Genomic DNA, 16,790 nt, shown 5'->3' with positions numbered 1-16,790 from the left:
GCTGTGGCTCTGGTCAGTCTCATCTCACGTGTTGGGGCTCTGGTCAGTCTGATCTCACGTGTTGTGGCGCTGGTCAGTCTGATCTCGCGTGTTGTGGCTCTGGTCAGTCTGATCTCACGTGTTGTGGCGCTGGTCAGTCTGATCTCGCGTGTTGTGGCGCTGGTCAGTCTGATCTCACGTGTCGGGGCTCTGGTCAGTCTGATCTCACGTGTCGGGGCTCTGGTCAGTCTGATCTCACGTGTTGGGGCTCTGGTTAGTCTGATCTCACGTGTTGGGGCTCTGGTCAGTCTGATCTCACGTGTTGGGGCTCTGGTCAGTCTGATCTCATGTGTCTGGTCTGTGTGCAGGTTGGAGGGGCTGATGGATCTGTATTCTCAGGGTTATGAACGGTCTTACACTGTCAGCAGCAGTATTTTAAACGCCATTGAGCCCCATCTAAAGAACTTCCAGCAGATTCTCCTCGAGCCGCCTCAGGTAAACGCAGCCCACACCCCGAGGCTCTGGGGGTCTTTAACCTACCATCAGATGATTACGTTTAATTCTTTGGAAATACACACTTTTAATGTGATTGTCAGATTTCAGGATTTACTCAGTATATAGTATTTATTTGCTAAACATTCTCATGGATCACACCTTTACCTCATTAAAGCTTCTGTATAAGTCGATGGAAACTCTGATTACGACACAGAAATGTAAATTTTTTTCCTGTTCCTCCTGCAGAAAAGTGCAATATTGACGACGGTGGGGGTCCTTGAGCGCCCCCTAGGGAACGCACGGCTTCACGTGGCGCGGCTCGTGGCCTCGTTGCTCCAGACCAGCTGTCTCTCTGTGTGCCAGGAGCTGTGCCACCTCAACATCATCGACCTACTACTGGTACAACACCCGCTCTAAACTCATTCTCGTGTGGACTCTGTTTCTGAAATCAAGACTTCCATTCAGAAGTCAGTTTAATCTGGTGGCACTGGCCTGAGAAACTGAACTTTATACTGCCCTCAGATGGACTGGTCCTGCTCAGAGGGGAGGGGCTTTAGGGAAGGGAGGGGCTTTAGGGAAGGGAGGGGCTTTAGGGAAGGGAGGGGCTTTAGGGAAGGGTATTAGGGAAGGGAGGGGCATTAGGGAAGGGAGGGGCATTAGGGAAGGGAGGGGCTTTAGGGGAGGGAGGGGCTTTAGGAAAGGGAAGGGTATTAGGGAAGGGAGGGGCTTTAGGGAAGGGTATTAGGGAAGGGAGGGGCTTTAGGGAAGGTTTAACTTCCCTAAAGCTTTAATCCGATCGGTTGGCCGAGATATTGGGTTGAAAACCTGACTAAAGGAGAAACATGGAGCTTTGTTTGAACACTAAAGTGCAGTTTTAAATTTAGAAAGATGAGAATGATGTCACAGAACCTTTATGATGGACTGGTCATTGTAGTATGTCCAGGAATGTTTTTCATGAACTTTGATATCAGCCTGTCCCGGGACGTCAACTAAACGTATAGGTTTGCTGCGAGACTGAAACTTTATCAGGTACCTAAGGGGGAAACGGTCTTGCAACAAGGCTCCTGTAGTATGAGTGTATAGAGTTGTTTTCTATGATATAATATGGCGGATATGATCAGAATGGGCCCTGTAGATCTGCAGATGTTATCGACTGCTCCAGAGTCAAAAACATCTGCATCGGTCAAGAAAACAAGCCGTCGATCCAGTTTGAACCTGAATCTGATGCACTTGTTCACCACGCCTCGTTATGGTTCCGACGCCTTTGTTCTGTCTGACTCTTCAACGCTGTTTAGCATCAAAGCAGAATTTCATTGACCAAGGTGTGAGGACACCGTTGTAAACAGAAGGTTGATTATTACATAACCCAACATTTCTGTTCAAAGGAGGGTTGTATTTTCATAGTTTGTGGCTTCAGGGTGACGCTGCACAGCTGATTGTGAACCAGAACTCGAGTGACGGGTAAAGCAAAATACTGATGTTTTCTTGCCATTTATTTCTTTATCTTGGGTTTGTGTAACGTTTTAACCATGAAATTAAATGTAATGACAGCTGTATCGTATCCCATTTCCTCAATACCATGATATATACACCTTTAGTTACCATGGTAATATTGTGCTTTTGGCATGAAGGCAGATTTGTGTGAATTGGATCTTTAATTTCAGGCTTTAACACAGATTGTCATGGTAACAAGCCGTTTGCTGATGGTTTCTCCGTGGTGCTCATGTCAGTTCAATGTAAAAGTCGTCAGTTGCCGCTCTGTCCTTTTCTAAACTTGATCTGGTTGAGGCTGATGTAATGTTTGGTTTAAGGTGAGGCGTCGATCAAAGTTCAGGAACACGTCAGCGTTAAACTATGCACTCTTTTGACCCTTTTACCTTTCCACACAGAGAAATACTGTGTTCACTTCAAGACACAACAGGCAGCTCCAACACTGAGAACAACTGACATCATTGATTCATGATGTCAGTTGGAGGGATTTTGCTCTATGATTTGACATGTCATATTTTCAGAAATGTATTTATTATATATATATTTTTCTAATAAAATGTTAGGGCTGCACATTTTTTGAAAGAAAATCCAATTGATTTGCTTCTGACAAGTATTGCAAGTGCGATTAGATTTGCAATATATAATAAAAAGTAGGGTTCTGTTCAGAGCGTACGTCTCTACTTCAGGAGCATTAACATTTGAGAGAGATGACTGGAATCTGAACTAATTCAATAATCCCGTCATGTTTGGCAGTTTTTGGAGGTCTAAACAACAAGATTTCTCTAAAAGACTGAACTGTTTGTTCTTTGCAGAAAACTGATTCTAAATAATTGCTTCTTTTGCGATTTGATGGTTCAGCCCTACGTTCTCAGTCCATCATCTGATAACAAGTCAAGAAAGTGTTCAGAAATCAGCGATTCATTATTATTACATTATTAAATTGCAAAATGCCCGAGCTTATGTGTCCAAAAGTAGTTTAAAAGGTAATCTCGCCCCTGTAAAAGTGTGCTCTGTTTGTGTTTCAGGATCTGTTCTTCACTTACACTTGGAACAACTTCTTGCACTTCCAAGTGGAGCTATGCGTGGCGGCCATCTTGAACACAGCCTCCTCCCCCGGGGAGCGATCGAACCACCAAATGAACCACCAGGGGGCAGCGCCAAGTCCCGAGCCTGCGGAGGAGACACCAGAGGCAATGGAGGCGACTGTGGCGACCGTGGCGACTGTGGCGACCGAGGCGATCGTGGCTACCGTGGCGACTGTGGCGACCGAGGCGACTGTGGCGACCGAGGCGACTGTGGCGACCGAGGCGACTGTGGCGACCGTGTCGACTGAGTCGACTGAGGCGGTCTCGACCAGCGAAACACCAGCCACTGACCACAACTCGCTGGTGGTCCATGTGAGTCAAACTGTTTTCCCAATACAGATATTGAGTCAAACTCTTGGGGTGAAAATGAGACAGCTGTGTGCTTCTGTGTTTTATTCTCTGAAGCAGGAAGTGCACTGTTAGCATGCTAGTTATTCTAAGTCAGGGGTGTCAAATTCATTTGGGCCGCTGGCCGAATTTGGACGCTCAGGCTGGATCGCGGGCCGAACATAACGTAAAACATAAAACTATTACAAATATAAGAAATCAATAGCTTTATATAGCCTACGCTGTTTTGAAGCAATTACTGGATCGATAAAAATAAATACAAAACGTTTGTTCTCATAAACTGAAATGTATTTAGAAAAACAAGTGCCAATACTGTGCTTCAGTTTATGTGCATTACAACTTCAGAGTTGATCTACACAGAGATAAACTTCTCGATCTAAAAAACCTTTTAAACTAACATTTCCACGTCTGTGTAGTTCTCTGTACACCTGAACTGACACACCACTAAACTTCTGCTCAAAAGTGCTTAAAGTGCACTTCTCCCTCAGCAGCTCACACAGCAGTGCAGCAGAGCCCCGTGGGGGGAGGGCGGCCACCGGCGGCATTGTGGGACGCAAAATTTTAGCGATAAAAACGGTTACGGCTGTAACTACGGTTCTATGAATCAATTTTTAATTTTTAATTTTTTTAGATATAAATTGGAAATGTTCGGCGGGCCGGATTAAAACGTCTGACGGGCCGGATTTGGCCCATGGGCCTTGTATTTGACGCGTGTTCTAAGCTAAGACTGTAAACTCTGGCCTCTGAAAGTTGAGAAAAGCTCTTCTAAACTCACTAAGCATCATCAGGAAAGATTTACTGCTGGTTTAGCCTTGGTTTAGCCCTGGTTTAGCAATGATTTACTGCTAATTCAGCCCTGGTTTAGCCCTAGTTTATCCCTGGTTTAGCGCTGGTTTAGTGCTGGTTTAGGCCTGGTTTTTGGACTGGTTTAGCCCTTGTTTAGCCCCGGTTTAGCCCCGGTTTAGCCCTGGTTTACTCCTGGTTTACTCCTGGTTTAGTTCTGGTTTAGTCCTGACTTAGCCTGACTCCAAATCACTGTTCCACTCCTGGTTGAGTGTGTGGTTTAGTCCTGGTTTAGTTCTAGTTTGGACCTTTTGGCAGTTCAGTTCTGATTGAACATTTATCCCGCTTTTGTGTCTTTTCTGCTACAGTTGTTCCAGAATTGTCGTTTGGTTCAGAGGATCATGGACGCCTGGGAAGAGAACGACAGAATACAGTAAGGAACGCACCGTGACCTCTTGACCTCTTACACTTTTATACTTCATACTTCAGATGCTCTAATCTTTGTACAAACTTCAGGCAAGTTTAGTCCTCTAGTTCTAGAGTTTGGGGATCAAAATGGATTCATAACTATAAGAGCACACAAACGCTGCACCATGAGCCTCGTGAGAGTCGAGCCGTCTATCACAGTTTAAATAATATAGAATGTTGTTTAGAAGAAATGTACGTTGTCGACGTGTTGGTCACATGAACACTGGACATTTTACACAACTCCATCGACTTTAGAGCCTGTTTTAGACGCTGAGACTTTCTCCGCTGAAGTGCGTCGTCACAACAGAAAGCGCTGATTCGTGGCCAAAAGAGGCACAAGTGGGCGGGGCAGGCAGAACAAGGTGACTAGCACAAGCACCTGTCCGGCTTTTAAAGGGTTTGTCCAAATAATAGACACAAAACAAGGCGCATTTCAAACGTTATGTGAGAAGCTCTAGCCTGAACATTTCAATTTAAACCTCAACTAATGCGTTTAAAGACATGTTTTAATACATCGTTATCCGGATAAGCTGACAAAAGAACCCATGCACACTTTTTTACTGATACAGATGTCACACACACCTTTTGTCTCTCAAATAAGGAGCTTCTGAGTTGGTTTGTGGAGGTTGTGTTGAGTGAAAGTGTCCTTTATCTCCTGCAAAGCTCTGCGCAGTCGGAGCGATGAGAAAACGACCTGATTTGAAACGATCTGGGGCCCTTCCCTTCTGTCTGCCTTGTGTCCCAGGAGCGAAAGCGGACCGCGCAGAGGGTACATGGGCCACCTGACCAGAATCGCCAACATGGTGGTCCAGAACGTGGAGCGGGGCCCGGTGCAGGCCCAGATCTCCGACCTGATGAGAGGTAACGGGGACGGTCGATGTATCGCTGTGAACATGGGCGTTTGTGAAGTCGGGGGTTTCATAATTGTTGGCACTTGTGTCGCAGAGCTGCCTGAAGACTGTAGGGGGCGCTGGGAGAGTTTTGTGGACGAGACGCTCCGAGAAACGAACAGAAGAAACACGGTGGAGTTGGTAAGACGCTGGTTTTGAGTTCAAGTTTGGGCCAAGTCTCAGTTCTCAAGCAAACGCAGCATATTAAAGCCCAGAAGAGTCATATCTGATACGTTTATTATGTTTATGTTGCATACATTTTTTATGTTGGATATGTTTTTTTTTATGTTGGACATGTTTTTTATGTTATGTTTTTTTTTTATGTTGGGCTGAGCAAAATATGTCTGTTTGCCGTAACCCAGCCGCCTACTCACCGACCGGTCTTTCCTAAAGCGTTGTGTTGAATAATTTCATAGCGCTGGTTAACCTATCTTTCATCCCCAAAGGACTAATAACTCCCATGTGCGTCTTCATTTTTGGTCCTCCTTATGCGTCTGTAACAAAACAGAACAAGCAGGAGAGAACCTATATTACCTTTAACAAATCGATTTGCCTTTGTCAGCGCCACTGACCTGGCCATTGCTCATGCTGTTCTTCATTATGGTGTGGCTTGATTTAAATTTGACTTGCGCAATGCATTCTGGGAGGAAAACACGCCCAGCAGCGTCATCACATCAAGCATGTTCCCCCCGCTCGCCTTCGCTAACAAAAATAAAGGATAACAGCGTACAAAAGGTCAATTGAAATATCTTAAAATCTGGAGATTTGGTCTCCCGATCGGGTTGACGTTTTCCGTCATTGACTGTTGAAGCCTGACCCCTGGACTGTTGAAGCCTGACCCTTGGCGGTCACTCAGAGTCAAAAAACGGCAAAATTTGGATCTTTTTTTTTTGCCTTCAAAGTAAAAAAAAGAATAAGAATTTACCTACCGACCAACCCACTTGAAAAATGTTGGGTTGGGTCACAGCAAACAGACAATTTATTTAGGGCAGCCTTAGATATATTTTTTTGATGTTGGATATGTTTTTTTGGATATGTTTATTTAAAATTATAGAGATATTTAAATTCAGACACATTGACGATCTCTTGATTCTTACTAAATATATCAGTTTTTTTTTGCATTAGTTTTAGAAAATAACATTTAGCTTTAGTTTTGCTAATGTTTAGGTAGACAGTATTGCTCAGTTGCCAGGTGACTGGTTTTAGCGTGAGTATATAATGCAGTATCGTCAGCGTACAGTTGTACTTGTGCATAGAGTACTTGTATACTTGTTGTATAGAGGCTGAACGTACAAAGAGCTCAGTACAATACGCGTCTGAAGCAGCAGTTCTCCAACAACTTCTGTGTGGAGTGGGCTGCGGCTTCTCACCAACTACCAGCCCAGAGCCCCCACGCTGCAGACGACCAAAAAGTGGCACAGCAACTCAACTCCTTCTACTGTAGATTCGACACCCCCCTTCCCCACTGGGGCCACCTCTGCCAACCCTCCCCCTCTCTCAGTTCAGGAACAGGATGTGTGATGACTATTTTGGAAATCGAACACTCGAAAAGCTGCTGGACCAGACGGTGTTACTCCGGCCACCTTACGACACTGTGCAGGCGAGCTGGCCCCTGTCTTCACTGGCATTTTTAACACCTCCCTGGAGTCATGCCATGTCCCAGCTTCAAGTCGTCCATAATTGTTCCTCTCCCCAAGAAGCCCCTGATCACTGGACTTCATGACTACAGACCTGTGGCGCTGACGTCTGTAGTCATGAAGTCATTTGAGCGCCTGGTCCTCCCCCACTTCATGTCCTTCACCTCCCCCTGCTGGACCCCCTGCTGGACCCCCTGCTGGACCCCCTGCTGGACCCCCTGCTGGACCCCCTGCTGGACCTCCTGCTGGACCTCCTGCAGTTCCTCTAGAGTCAACAGGTCTGTGGACGACGCCATCAACCTGGCTCTCCACTTCCTCCTGCAGCACCTGGACTCCTCGGGAACCTACACCAAGATCAACACCACCTCCTGCTCTGCTCCAGGACAAGCTCTCCCAGCTCAACGGGCCTGACTCCACCTGCAGGGGGAGCGCAAACTCCACCTGCAGGGGGAACGCTGACTCCACCTCCAGGGGGAGCACTGACTTCCTGATGGAGGCAGTGTGTGCGGCTGGTGAAGAATGTCTCAGACACTGGGACCATCAGCCCAGGAGCTCCACAGGCTGTGTACTTTCTCCCCTGCTCTTCTCCCTGTGACAAACTGCTGCACCTCCAGCCACGCCTCCGTAAAACTGATCAAGTTTGCGTACGACACCACCCTCATCACCCTCATCACCATGACGACACCACCCTCATCGGGCTCATCTGGGACGGTCATGAGTCTGTCTACAGGAGGTGGAGCGGCTGGTGCAGCGTAACAACCTGGAGTTCAACGCCCAGAAGACAGTGGAGATGATCGTGGACCCCCAGCCCCCCCTCACATCTCAGTCCCCCTTCACCACTGTGGACTCCCTCCTTTCTTTGCACCACCATCACCAGGACCTCAAGTGGAGCCACCATTTGCTCCTCATCAAGAAGGAAGAGGAAGTACTTCCTGCAGCAGCTGAGGAAAGCCAAGCTGACAGAGGAGATGATGGTGCAGTTCTACACGGCCATCATTGAGTCAACCCTCACCTCCTCCATCACCTCCTCCGTCACCTCCTCCATCACCTGTGGTACGCTGGAGCCACAGCCAGGAACAAACAAAGACTACAGCGCCCTCTGCTGAGAAGGTGATCAGCTGCAGACTTCCATCTCTGCAGGACCTGTACGTCTCCAGTGCTCTGGGACGAGCAGGTCGGATCACAGCCGAACCCTTCTCACCCTGGACATGGACTATATGAGGCCACGCCCCTCAGGCATGAGGCCACTCCCACCATGAGAACAGTTTTTTCATAAACACTTCTTAAACACTGTCACTTTAACCATCATTTAATCACTCACTGTTCACTTTCTGCTCTACTGTCTTTCCTTCTGCTGCTGTCAGACTCTACAACAAACACTGTTAGCCCTGAACATGTGTCACTCATCTTCATATTCATGTGCAATACTGTTTGGTGCAATATTCTCCGTCCATATAACAGCTGTAAATAAGAGTGTTACTATTGTTATTATTATTTTCTACTTTTCATTAAGAGTATGAGAGTTTTTTATAAGAGCTTTTCTATTAAGTGTTTTTTTCTGTTCATTATTTACTTCTGTACCTACTTTGTGTTGCAACATTCAAATTTCCCCATTGTGGGACAAATAAAGTCTTGTCTTATCTTATATGTATATCTGTACAACTGTACATTTGTCTACATATTAAGCCTATTTTTTATCTGATGGCTTATTGTTATTCTTATCCCATGGTAGATTTAAATTGTTCCTAATTGACAAATGACGAATAACCTTTTCTGATTCTGAAAAGCAAGGGGCCTATTACAGACCCCTGGGGCACACCCATTATGCTGGAGCAAACATCATTGACTTTAACACACTGCATCCTACTAGACAAATATGAAGTCACCCAAGACACCGACCAAAACTAACATTTAAAAGTTTAGAAATATGATTATGATAAATGACCGTGGTCAAAAGTTTTGTGCAAATCTAAGAAAACCACACCAACGACGAGTGGCAGTTTCAGTAGAAACAGGAGGCCAGCCTGACTCTGGCACCAGCAGGAGGCTGGTCCATGTTTAGTCCTGACTCTGGCACCAGCAGGAGGCCGGTCCATGTTTAGTCCTGACTCTGGCACCAGCAGGAGGCCGGTCCATGTTTAGTCCTGACTCTGGCACCAGCAGGAGGCCGGTCCATGTTTAGTCCTGACTCTGGCACCAGCAGGAGGCCGGTCCATGTTTAGTCCTGACTCTGGCACCAGCAGGAGGCTGTTCCTCTTGTTCTTTGCAGAAAGGTCACTTAAATAATTTCAGACTTTGATTTATTTGATTGTGATTAATGTTGCACTGAAGACAGTGGATTCCAACTGTCAGATTTTTATTGTGACCGTTATTTAATATATTTGTTATTATGACGATGATGTTGTCCCGGTGTCTTCACATTGTTGTCCCGGTGTCTTCACATTGTTGTCCCGGTGTCTTCACATTGTTGTCCCGGTGTCTTCACATTGTTGTCCCGGTGTGTTTCAGGTGAGCACACACAACATGCACTCGTCCAGTGAAGACGACGACATCGAGAGTCCTTTCCCCAACGACCTGTCTCTGCAGCAGGTACAAACCGCACGACAAACCGCTTACTTAACAGACGAACACCATATCAAACGGGCTGATTGACAGGCGGGTTAAGCCAATCAGAGAAACACGTGGACATAAAGGCGTGTCTGTGTCCAGGCCTTCTCCGATTATCAGATCCAGCAGATGACGGCCAACTTCGTGGACCAGTTCGGCTTCAACGACGAGGAGTTCAACGAGCACGACGAAAACATCAAGTACGTGCGATTCATTTGCACCTCGGCCGCTGAAATGTTACGCAGCGGAGCTTTAACTCGCGGTAGAACCATTATTACAACATCCTTAACCTCCACTAACTTATTTCCAGTGCCACTTTTGACCGAATCGCCGAAATCAACTTCAACCTGGACGCCGACGACAACAGTGTGAGTGTCAGAGCGTCGTGTGTGTGTGTCGTGTGGCTGACTTTTGACCTTTGACCCCGCTTTAGGCCAACGCCGCCGCCTTCGAAGCCGCCTGCAAAGAGAGGATCCGACAGTTCGACGACGCAGACGAGGAGGAGGACATCTGGGAGGAGAAGGAGATCAACTATGCAACACAAGCCAAATCCAGGACACGGTACTACAGCTCCCCTTGCCCTCACGCGCAGTACTACACCCTCTGATGTGGAGTACTACAGCGCCCCCTGCCCTCACGCGCAGTACTACACCCTCTGATGTGGAGTACTACAGCGCCCCCTGCCCTCACGCGCAGTACTACACCCTCTGATGTGGAGTACTACAGCGCCCCCTGCCCTCACGCGCAGTACTACACCCTCTGATGTGGAGTACTACAGCGCCCCCTGCCCTCACGCGCAGTACTACACCCTCTGATGTGGAGGATCCCCAGAAGCTAGATTTTGTAGCAGATTGTTTTGAAAGTAAAGCGGAGTCTCTAGGAATGCATTTTGTTTATTAAATTGATTTTATACAAAAAAAATATTAATATATTAGATAATTAAAAAACTAAATAAATAAATACGAAAAATAAAACCAGCATTTGGGATGATCAAATCTCAATAAAACGGTGGCTGCCGCTGTGCTCAGTCCTGTCCTCCAGGTGAGCACTGGGCATCGGGCACTGGGCATCGGGCACTGGGCATCGGGCACTGGGCATCGGGCACTGGGCATCGGGCACTGGGCACCGGACTGTGGACAAAAAAACTAAAGCCTGAAACATTTATGTGGAGAGTTGTGTCTTTCTCTTTGTGTGTGATTCAGTGACTGACGTTCACGTGTGAATCTCTGGCAGGTTTGGGGCGTCGCAGTCGTCAGAGGGAGGATCCAGGAGCAGTTTGGAAAACGGACGAGACGCAGAAGGATCCGAGTCTGACGAGGAGAACGAGGCCGCAGAGACGGGTAAAGACGGTAATATACCATTAAAATCAGCCCTTTTATTCTTGTTATTTCTCAGACTAAAGTGAATCTCTCCAGTCGCATCATCGTGATCAGTCTGTGTCTGATCACGTTCAGTCTGCTCTCCTCCTTTTAAACCTCTCACACTCAAGTTATCTGAGTAAATGAGTCTAAACTGATCGTTGAGGAGAAAAACTAGTCAAAAAAGCATACATGGCTGCCCCAAATAAATTTTATGTTTGCTTTAACCCGACCCAACATTTTTCAAATTGGTCGGTCGGTAAATTCTTTTTATTTTATTTTTTTTACTTTTTACATTTTTGGATTCTGCCAGTGACCTGCAGTGACCTGCAGTGACCACCAGGGGCTTCAACAGTCAATGAGACGTTCTCCGTTTGTGTTAAGTTTCATTTCTCGATGGTTTTCGCGACATTTTCGGCTTTGAAATATTTCTAGCGAGTTCCAGTGATAAAAAATTATTCTGCGCTTTTAAAAAAAACGTTGGGTGAGTTGGCGAGATATAAGAGAACATTTTTTGGCATAATTTTGACAAAATGCAGATTTTTATTTTTTTTTCCAGTCGGCTAGTTTTTTACCGACTCGGTCGGGTTACGGCAAACAGACTTACTTATTGAAAAATTCTGTCTAAAACATTTCTAGAGCTTTTTTAGAGCCATTTCAGGTTTATTTGACTCAGAATAAAGACTGGATTAAAGTCTGTTCTGTCCAGGAGCTGCCAACGCTTTCATTAGCGAGACGTAACATGACGGACTGATATCGGTGCTTTTGGAACCGATATTGCATGAATATCGATGCAGATATATCGGTGCTTTTGGAACCGATATTACATGAATATCGATGCAGATATATCAGTGCTTTTGGAACCGATATTACATGAATATCGATGCAGATATATTGGTGCTTTTGGAACCGATATTGCATGAATATCAATGCAGATATATCGGTGCTTTTGGAACCGATATTTCATGAATATCGATGCAGATATATCGTGCTTTTGGAACCGATATTACATGAATATCGATGCAGATATATTGGTGCTTTTGGAACCGATATTACATGAATATCGATGCAGATATATCGGCGCCTAGTTTTAGCCTCTACATTTTGAGTTTAACTGCTTCACCCGGAGAAGTACAGACGAGGACACGCTCCGAAACATGGCCAGACTCAGACTTGTGCTGTCGCCATGGTTACCAAACAAACACGTTGTCAGTAAAGTGTTAGTTTCCTTCGTTCACCCGCCGCAGCCCGCTCTGACTCCGCTCTGACCCCGCTCTGACCCCGCTCTGACCCCGCTCTGACCCCGCTCTGACTCCGCTCTGACCCCGCTCTGACCCCGCTCTGACTCCGCTCTGACCCCGCTCTGACCCCGCTCTGACCCCGCTCTGACTCCGCTCTGACTCCGCTCTGACCCCGCTCTGACCCCGCTCTGACCCCGCTCTGACTCCGCTCTGACTCCGCTCTGACTCCGCTCTGACCCCGCTCTGACCCCGCTCTGACTCCGCTCTGACCCCGCTCTGACCCCGCTCTGACCCCGCTCTGACTCCGCTCTGACTCCGCTCTGACCCCGCTCTGACCCCGCTCTGACCCCGCTCTGACTCCGCTCTGACTCCGCTCTGACTCCGCTCTGACCCCACTCTGACCCCGCTCTGACTCCGCTCTGACCCCGCTCTCTCTCTCTCCCCCCAGGGCCCGGCTGGACCGCCACGTTCGGAGACTCCGGGGGTCCGGCGGCCGCTCAGAGCCCGGTGGAGTGGGACTCGTCTGGGAACAAGAGCCACGACTCGGGCTGGGCCAACTTCACAGAGTTCCAGCCTCTCTCCGGGTACGCTCCACTCTCTGACCGTTACGTGCTCAGCCTCTGTCCGGGTACGCTCCACTCTCTGACCGTTACGTGCTCAGCCTCTGTCCGGGTACGCTCCACTCTCTGACCGTTACGTGCTCAGCCTCTCTCCGGGTACGCTCCACTCTCTGACCGTTACGTGCTCAGCCTCTCTCCGGGTACGCTCCACTCTCTGACCGTTACGTGCTCAGCCTCTCTCCGGGTACGCTCCACTCTCTGACCGTTACGTGCTCAGCCTCTCTCCGGGTACGCTCCACTCTCTGACCGTTACGTGCTCACGTGTCTCTACGTGATTCTGACCATACGGTAAAGTCAGAACTCTCTTGGTTCCAGTCCGTTTCCCGCGGTGCAGGTTTGAGCACGAGCTGCGGGATAAAGCAAATATTAAAATGTTTCTTGTCTGGTCAAGTTTTTCAGGAGCCATAAAGGTAAAATACTCTAAAACACAGACAAAAAGAGCTTTTATAACAGACAGTGGCATTATTCAATCAGATTTTCATCATTAAAGGTGGTATGGACGATTTTTTTCAGCACATGTTTTATCATATTTCCTCGTGGCGTGGATAAATCATTTGTCCTGCCACGTATCAATCATAAAACGCACCTACCGCTCACCTGCAGCCGCGTCAGGTTCGTCACGTTTCCGCGTGCCTAAGCGCATGGATCTAAATCAAATCAAATCAAATCAATTTATTTTTGTAAGGCCCAAAATCACAACAACAGTTGCCTCTGAGGGCCACAGGGAGAAATGAATCAACAATGTCTGTGGTGGCGATGAAGTCAGACAATGTCTGTGGTGGCGAGGGACGATGTCCCAGGGTCCTCTGTCCTTAGACTCTCCTTCTCGGCCAGGAAAAACTACAAAAAAAACCTCTTTGGGAAAAAAGCGTAGAAACCTGGAGGAGTTCCAGTGACGGAGAGATCCGACTCTCACAGACGGACAGACGGACACAAGGAGACTGGAGCTGGACCCACTCTTCAGGCAGAAGAGGGACCGTCTGAGTCGAGCTGGACCCACTCTTCAGGCAGATGAGGGACCGTCTGAGTCGAGCTGGACCCACTCTTCAGGCAGAAGAGGGACCGTCGGAGGCGAGCTGGACCCACCCATTATCTATCATAATATAGTTCCCTCAGTGTACGGGGCAAAATGAAGACGGAGAAAGACAGTTCGAGCTGACGCAGAAGTGGACAGAAATCTACGGGAGACGAGCGATGTGATGCGCTCCGTCGCGCTAATAAACAAACACACGTGTGTGTTGTATCAGTCCGCACGGGGGAGTGACGTGCACTTCCGCCTGCGTTCTCAAATCGCCGAAAAATCGTCCATACCGCCTTTAATACACAATGTATGTAAATATTCTCTTTCTAGAAACCTTTAGTCTCATATTTTACTTTGTTAAAACGTTTATTCAAAGTCTTAAGTTCACAAGAGACAGAATCATTTGGCGGTCGATTTCTAAAAGTTACATTAAAGTTTCTAATTCTGACTTTATTTGGTGTGTTTATACCTGTCGTACATATAAATGATACAGGAAGTGACATCACACCAGGGACGCTCATACAGGAAGTGACATCACACCAGGGACGCTCATATAGGAAGTGACATCACACCAGGGACGCTCATACAGGAAGTGAAATTACACCAGGGACGCTCATACAGGAAGTGACATCACACCAGGGACGCTCATACAGGAAGTGACATGCCACCAGGGACGCTCATACAGGAAGTGACATTACACCAGGGACACTCATACAGGAAGTGACATCACACCAGGGACGCTCATACAGGAAGTGACATCACACCAGGGACACTCATACAGGAAGTGACGTCACACCAGGGTCACTCATACAGGAAGTGACATCACACCAGAGACACTCATACAGGAAGTGACATAACACCAGGGACACTCATACAGGAAGTGACATCACACCAGAGACACTCATACAGGAAGTGACATAACACCAGGGACACTCATACAGGAAGTGACATCACACCAGAGACACTCATACAGGAAGTGACATAACACCAGGGACACTCATACAGGAAGTGACATCACACCAGGGACAGTCATACAGGAAGTGACATAACACCAGGGACACTCATACAGGAAGTGACATCGCACCAGGGACAGTCATACAGGAAGTGACATCACACCAGGGACACTCATACAGGAAGTGAAATTATAAACCTAAAAAATGTGCTATTCTGTGATAACATTTTTATAATTGTTTGCAAAAATGAAAATATATTAAATCTTACCTGCACTTTAGTTGAATGAGTGGTGACCTGTAGGGGGCGCTTTAGATGACTCCTTCATACATGCTTTTTCAAATGTAAACCTGAGCTGAAAGGATTAGGTCAAACTGAATGAAGGTTTCCATGACGACTAAACCCCTCCCTCCGTGTGTCCAGCGTGGACGGCGAGCCGCGGTGCAGTTCTCCGGTCCACGCTCAGACCGAAGCCAAACCAGAGCAGCCTTCTTCCGGAACCGCCCAGGACCAGGGGCCCTCAGCGCCCGCCGCCGCCGCCGCCGCCGCCGCCCCAGAACAGAGCTCCACGGGCGGGTCGCAGTCCGAGGAGAGCGCCCCGCCACAGGACGGCACGACACAGCACGGCACGCGGCAGAGCAGGTCGGGTCAAGCGACGGTCCACTCTGCGTCTGGACACGTCTGAATGTTACACTTAAAGCAGAACTAAGTCACATTTACACCTTATTGAGTCTCTTGAATGTGTGTTGATGTGTGTCTTAAATGTGTGTCGAACGTGTGGTAAATGTGTGTTTAATGTGTTTTGAACGTGTGTGTTAAATGTGTGTTTAATGTGTGTCGAACGTGTGTGTTAAATGTGTGTTTAATGTGTGTTGAATTTGTGTTGAATGTGTGTCGAACATGTGTCGAACGTGTGTGTTAAATGTGTGTTGAATTTGTGTTGAATGTGTGTCGAACATGTGTCGAACGTGTGTGTCGAACGTGTGTTTAATGTGTGTTGAATTTGTGTTGAATGTGTGTCGAACATGTGTCGAACGTGTGTGTCGAACGTGTGTTTAATGTGTGTTGAATTTGTGTTGAATGTGTGTCGAACATGTGTCGAACGTGTGTGTCAAACGTGTGTTTAATGTGTGTTGAATTTGTGTTGAATGTGTGTCGAACATGTGTCGAACGTGTGTGTCGAACGTGTGTTTAATGTGTGTTGAATTTGTGTTGAATGTGTGTCGAACATGTGTCGAACGTGTGTGTTAAATGTGTGTCTTAAATGTGTGTTGAATGTGTGTCGAACATGTGTCAAACGTGTGTTAAATGTGTGTTTTCGGGGCGTTTGTCGCCCCCTGGTGGAAAATCAGCCGTGACATGGTCCTGGAGATAACTCTCCTGAGAAACCCTGGCTCTTTATTTATGTTTTTAAATGATTCTAGTCTTATTATGATGAAGAATCATGTGTTCTCTGAGGATGTATTTTCACAAGAGTCCTGCAGGTGGAGCTCTATCACCAAAGTGACACGCCCTGATTCTCACTGTTTGAAACGACATTCACACGTTATAAAGTCAAATGTGTTTCGCTCCAGGACGAATGAAACTCCAGTGTTTTAAATATAAAGCGCGTTATCCTCCGAGAAGCAGGAAGTGTTAGCATGCTAATGCGTGTTAGCTTTACCCTGGAGCAAAGCGGGCGTGGTGCTGTTAAGAGTTTAAAGGAGTTTCAGGTGCAGCCGCTTTAAAGTGGCAGCGACACAACAACGTTTAAGTTTTAACTTGACGTTTGAATTTTCATGCCATCTTTTTTACGCAAATATTAATAAAATATAAA

General features: G+C 47.1%; 1 protein-coding gene across 2 annotated transcripts in view; it reads left to right on the top strand.

Moving 5' to 3' along the window:
• Positions 1-16,790, top strand: part of LOC140367015 (serine/threonine-protein phosphatase 6 regulatory subunit 2-like) — a 38,621-nt gene that overhangs the window by 18,510 nt on the left and 3,321 nt on the right. Inside the window, exons 9-21 of one of the 2 annotated variants that reach the window (XM_072453303.1) lie at positions 348-474; positions 721-873; positions 2,991-3,362; positions 4,550-4,614; positions 5,395-5,510; positions 5,595-5,680; positions 9,685-9,765; positions 9,886-9,983; positions 10,094-10,151; positions 10,217-10,344; positions 11,017-11,132; positions 12,831-12,966; positions 15,398-15,616. In XM_072453303.1, the coding sequence (XP_072309404.1) occupies positions 348-474; positions 721-873; positions 2,991-3,362; positions 4,550-4,614; positions 5,395-5,510; positions 5,595-5,680; positions 9,685-9,765; positions 9,886-9,983; positions 10,094-10,151; positions 10,217-10,344; positions 11,017-11,132; positions 12,831-12,966; positions 15,398-15,616 (1,755 nt within the window). The remainder of the gene's footprint in view (positions 1-347; positions 475-720; positions 874-2,990; positions 3,363-4,549; positions 4,615-5,394; positions 5,511-5,594; positions 5,681-9,684; positions 9,766-9,885; positions 9,984-10,093; positions 10,152-10,216; positions 10,345-11,016; positions 11,133-12,830; positions 12,967-15,397; positions 15,617-16,790) is intronic. The other variant, XM_072453304.1, reaches the window with a different exon arrangement.

This window comes from Eucyclogobius newberryi, unplaced genomic scaffold (genome assembly GCF_026437365.1).
Source record: "Eucyclogobius newberryi isolate DKJ021-1_F unplaced genomic scaffold, fEucNew1.0.hap1 SCAF_2, whole genome shotgun sequence".
In the NCBI taxonomy this organism is placed as follows: domain Eukaryota; kingdom Metazoa; phylum Chordata; class Actinopteri; order Gobiiformes; family Gobiidae; genus Eucyclogobius; species Eucyclogobius newberryi.
The sequence above is the reverse complement of the archived record's forward strand: the minus strand, read 5'-3'. Positions and strand labels throughout refer to the sequence as shown.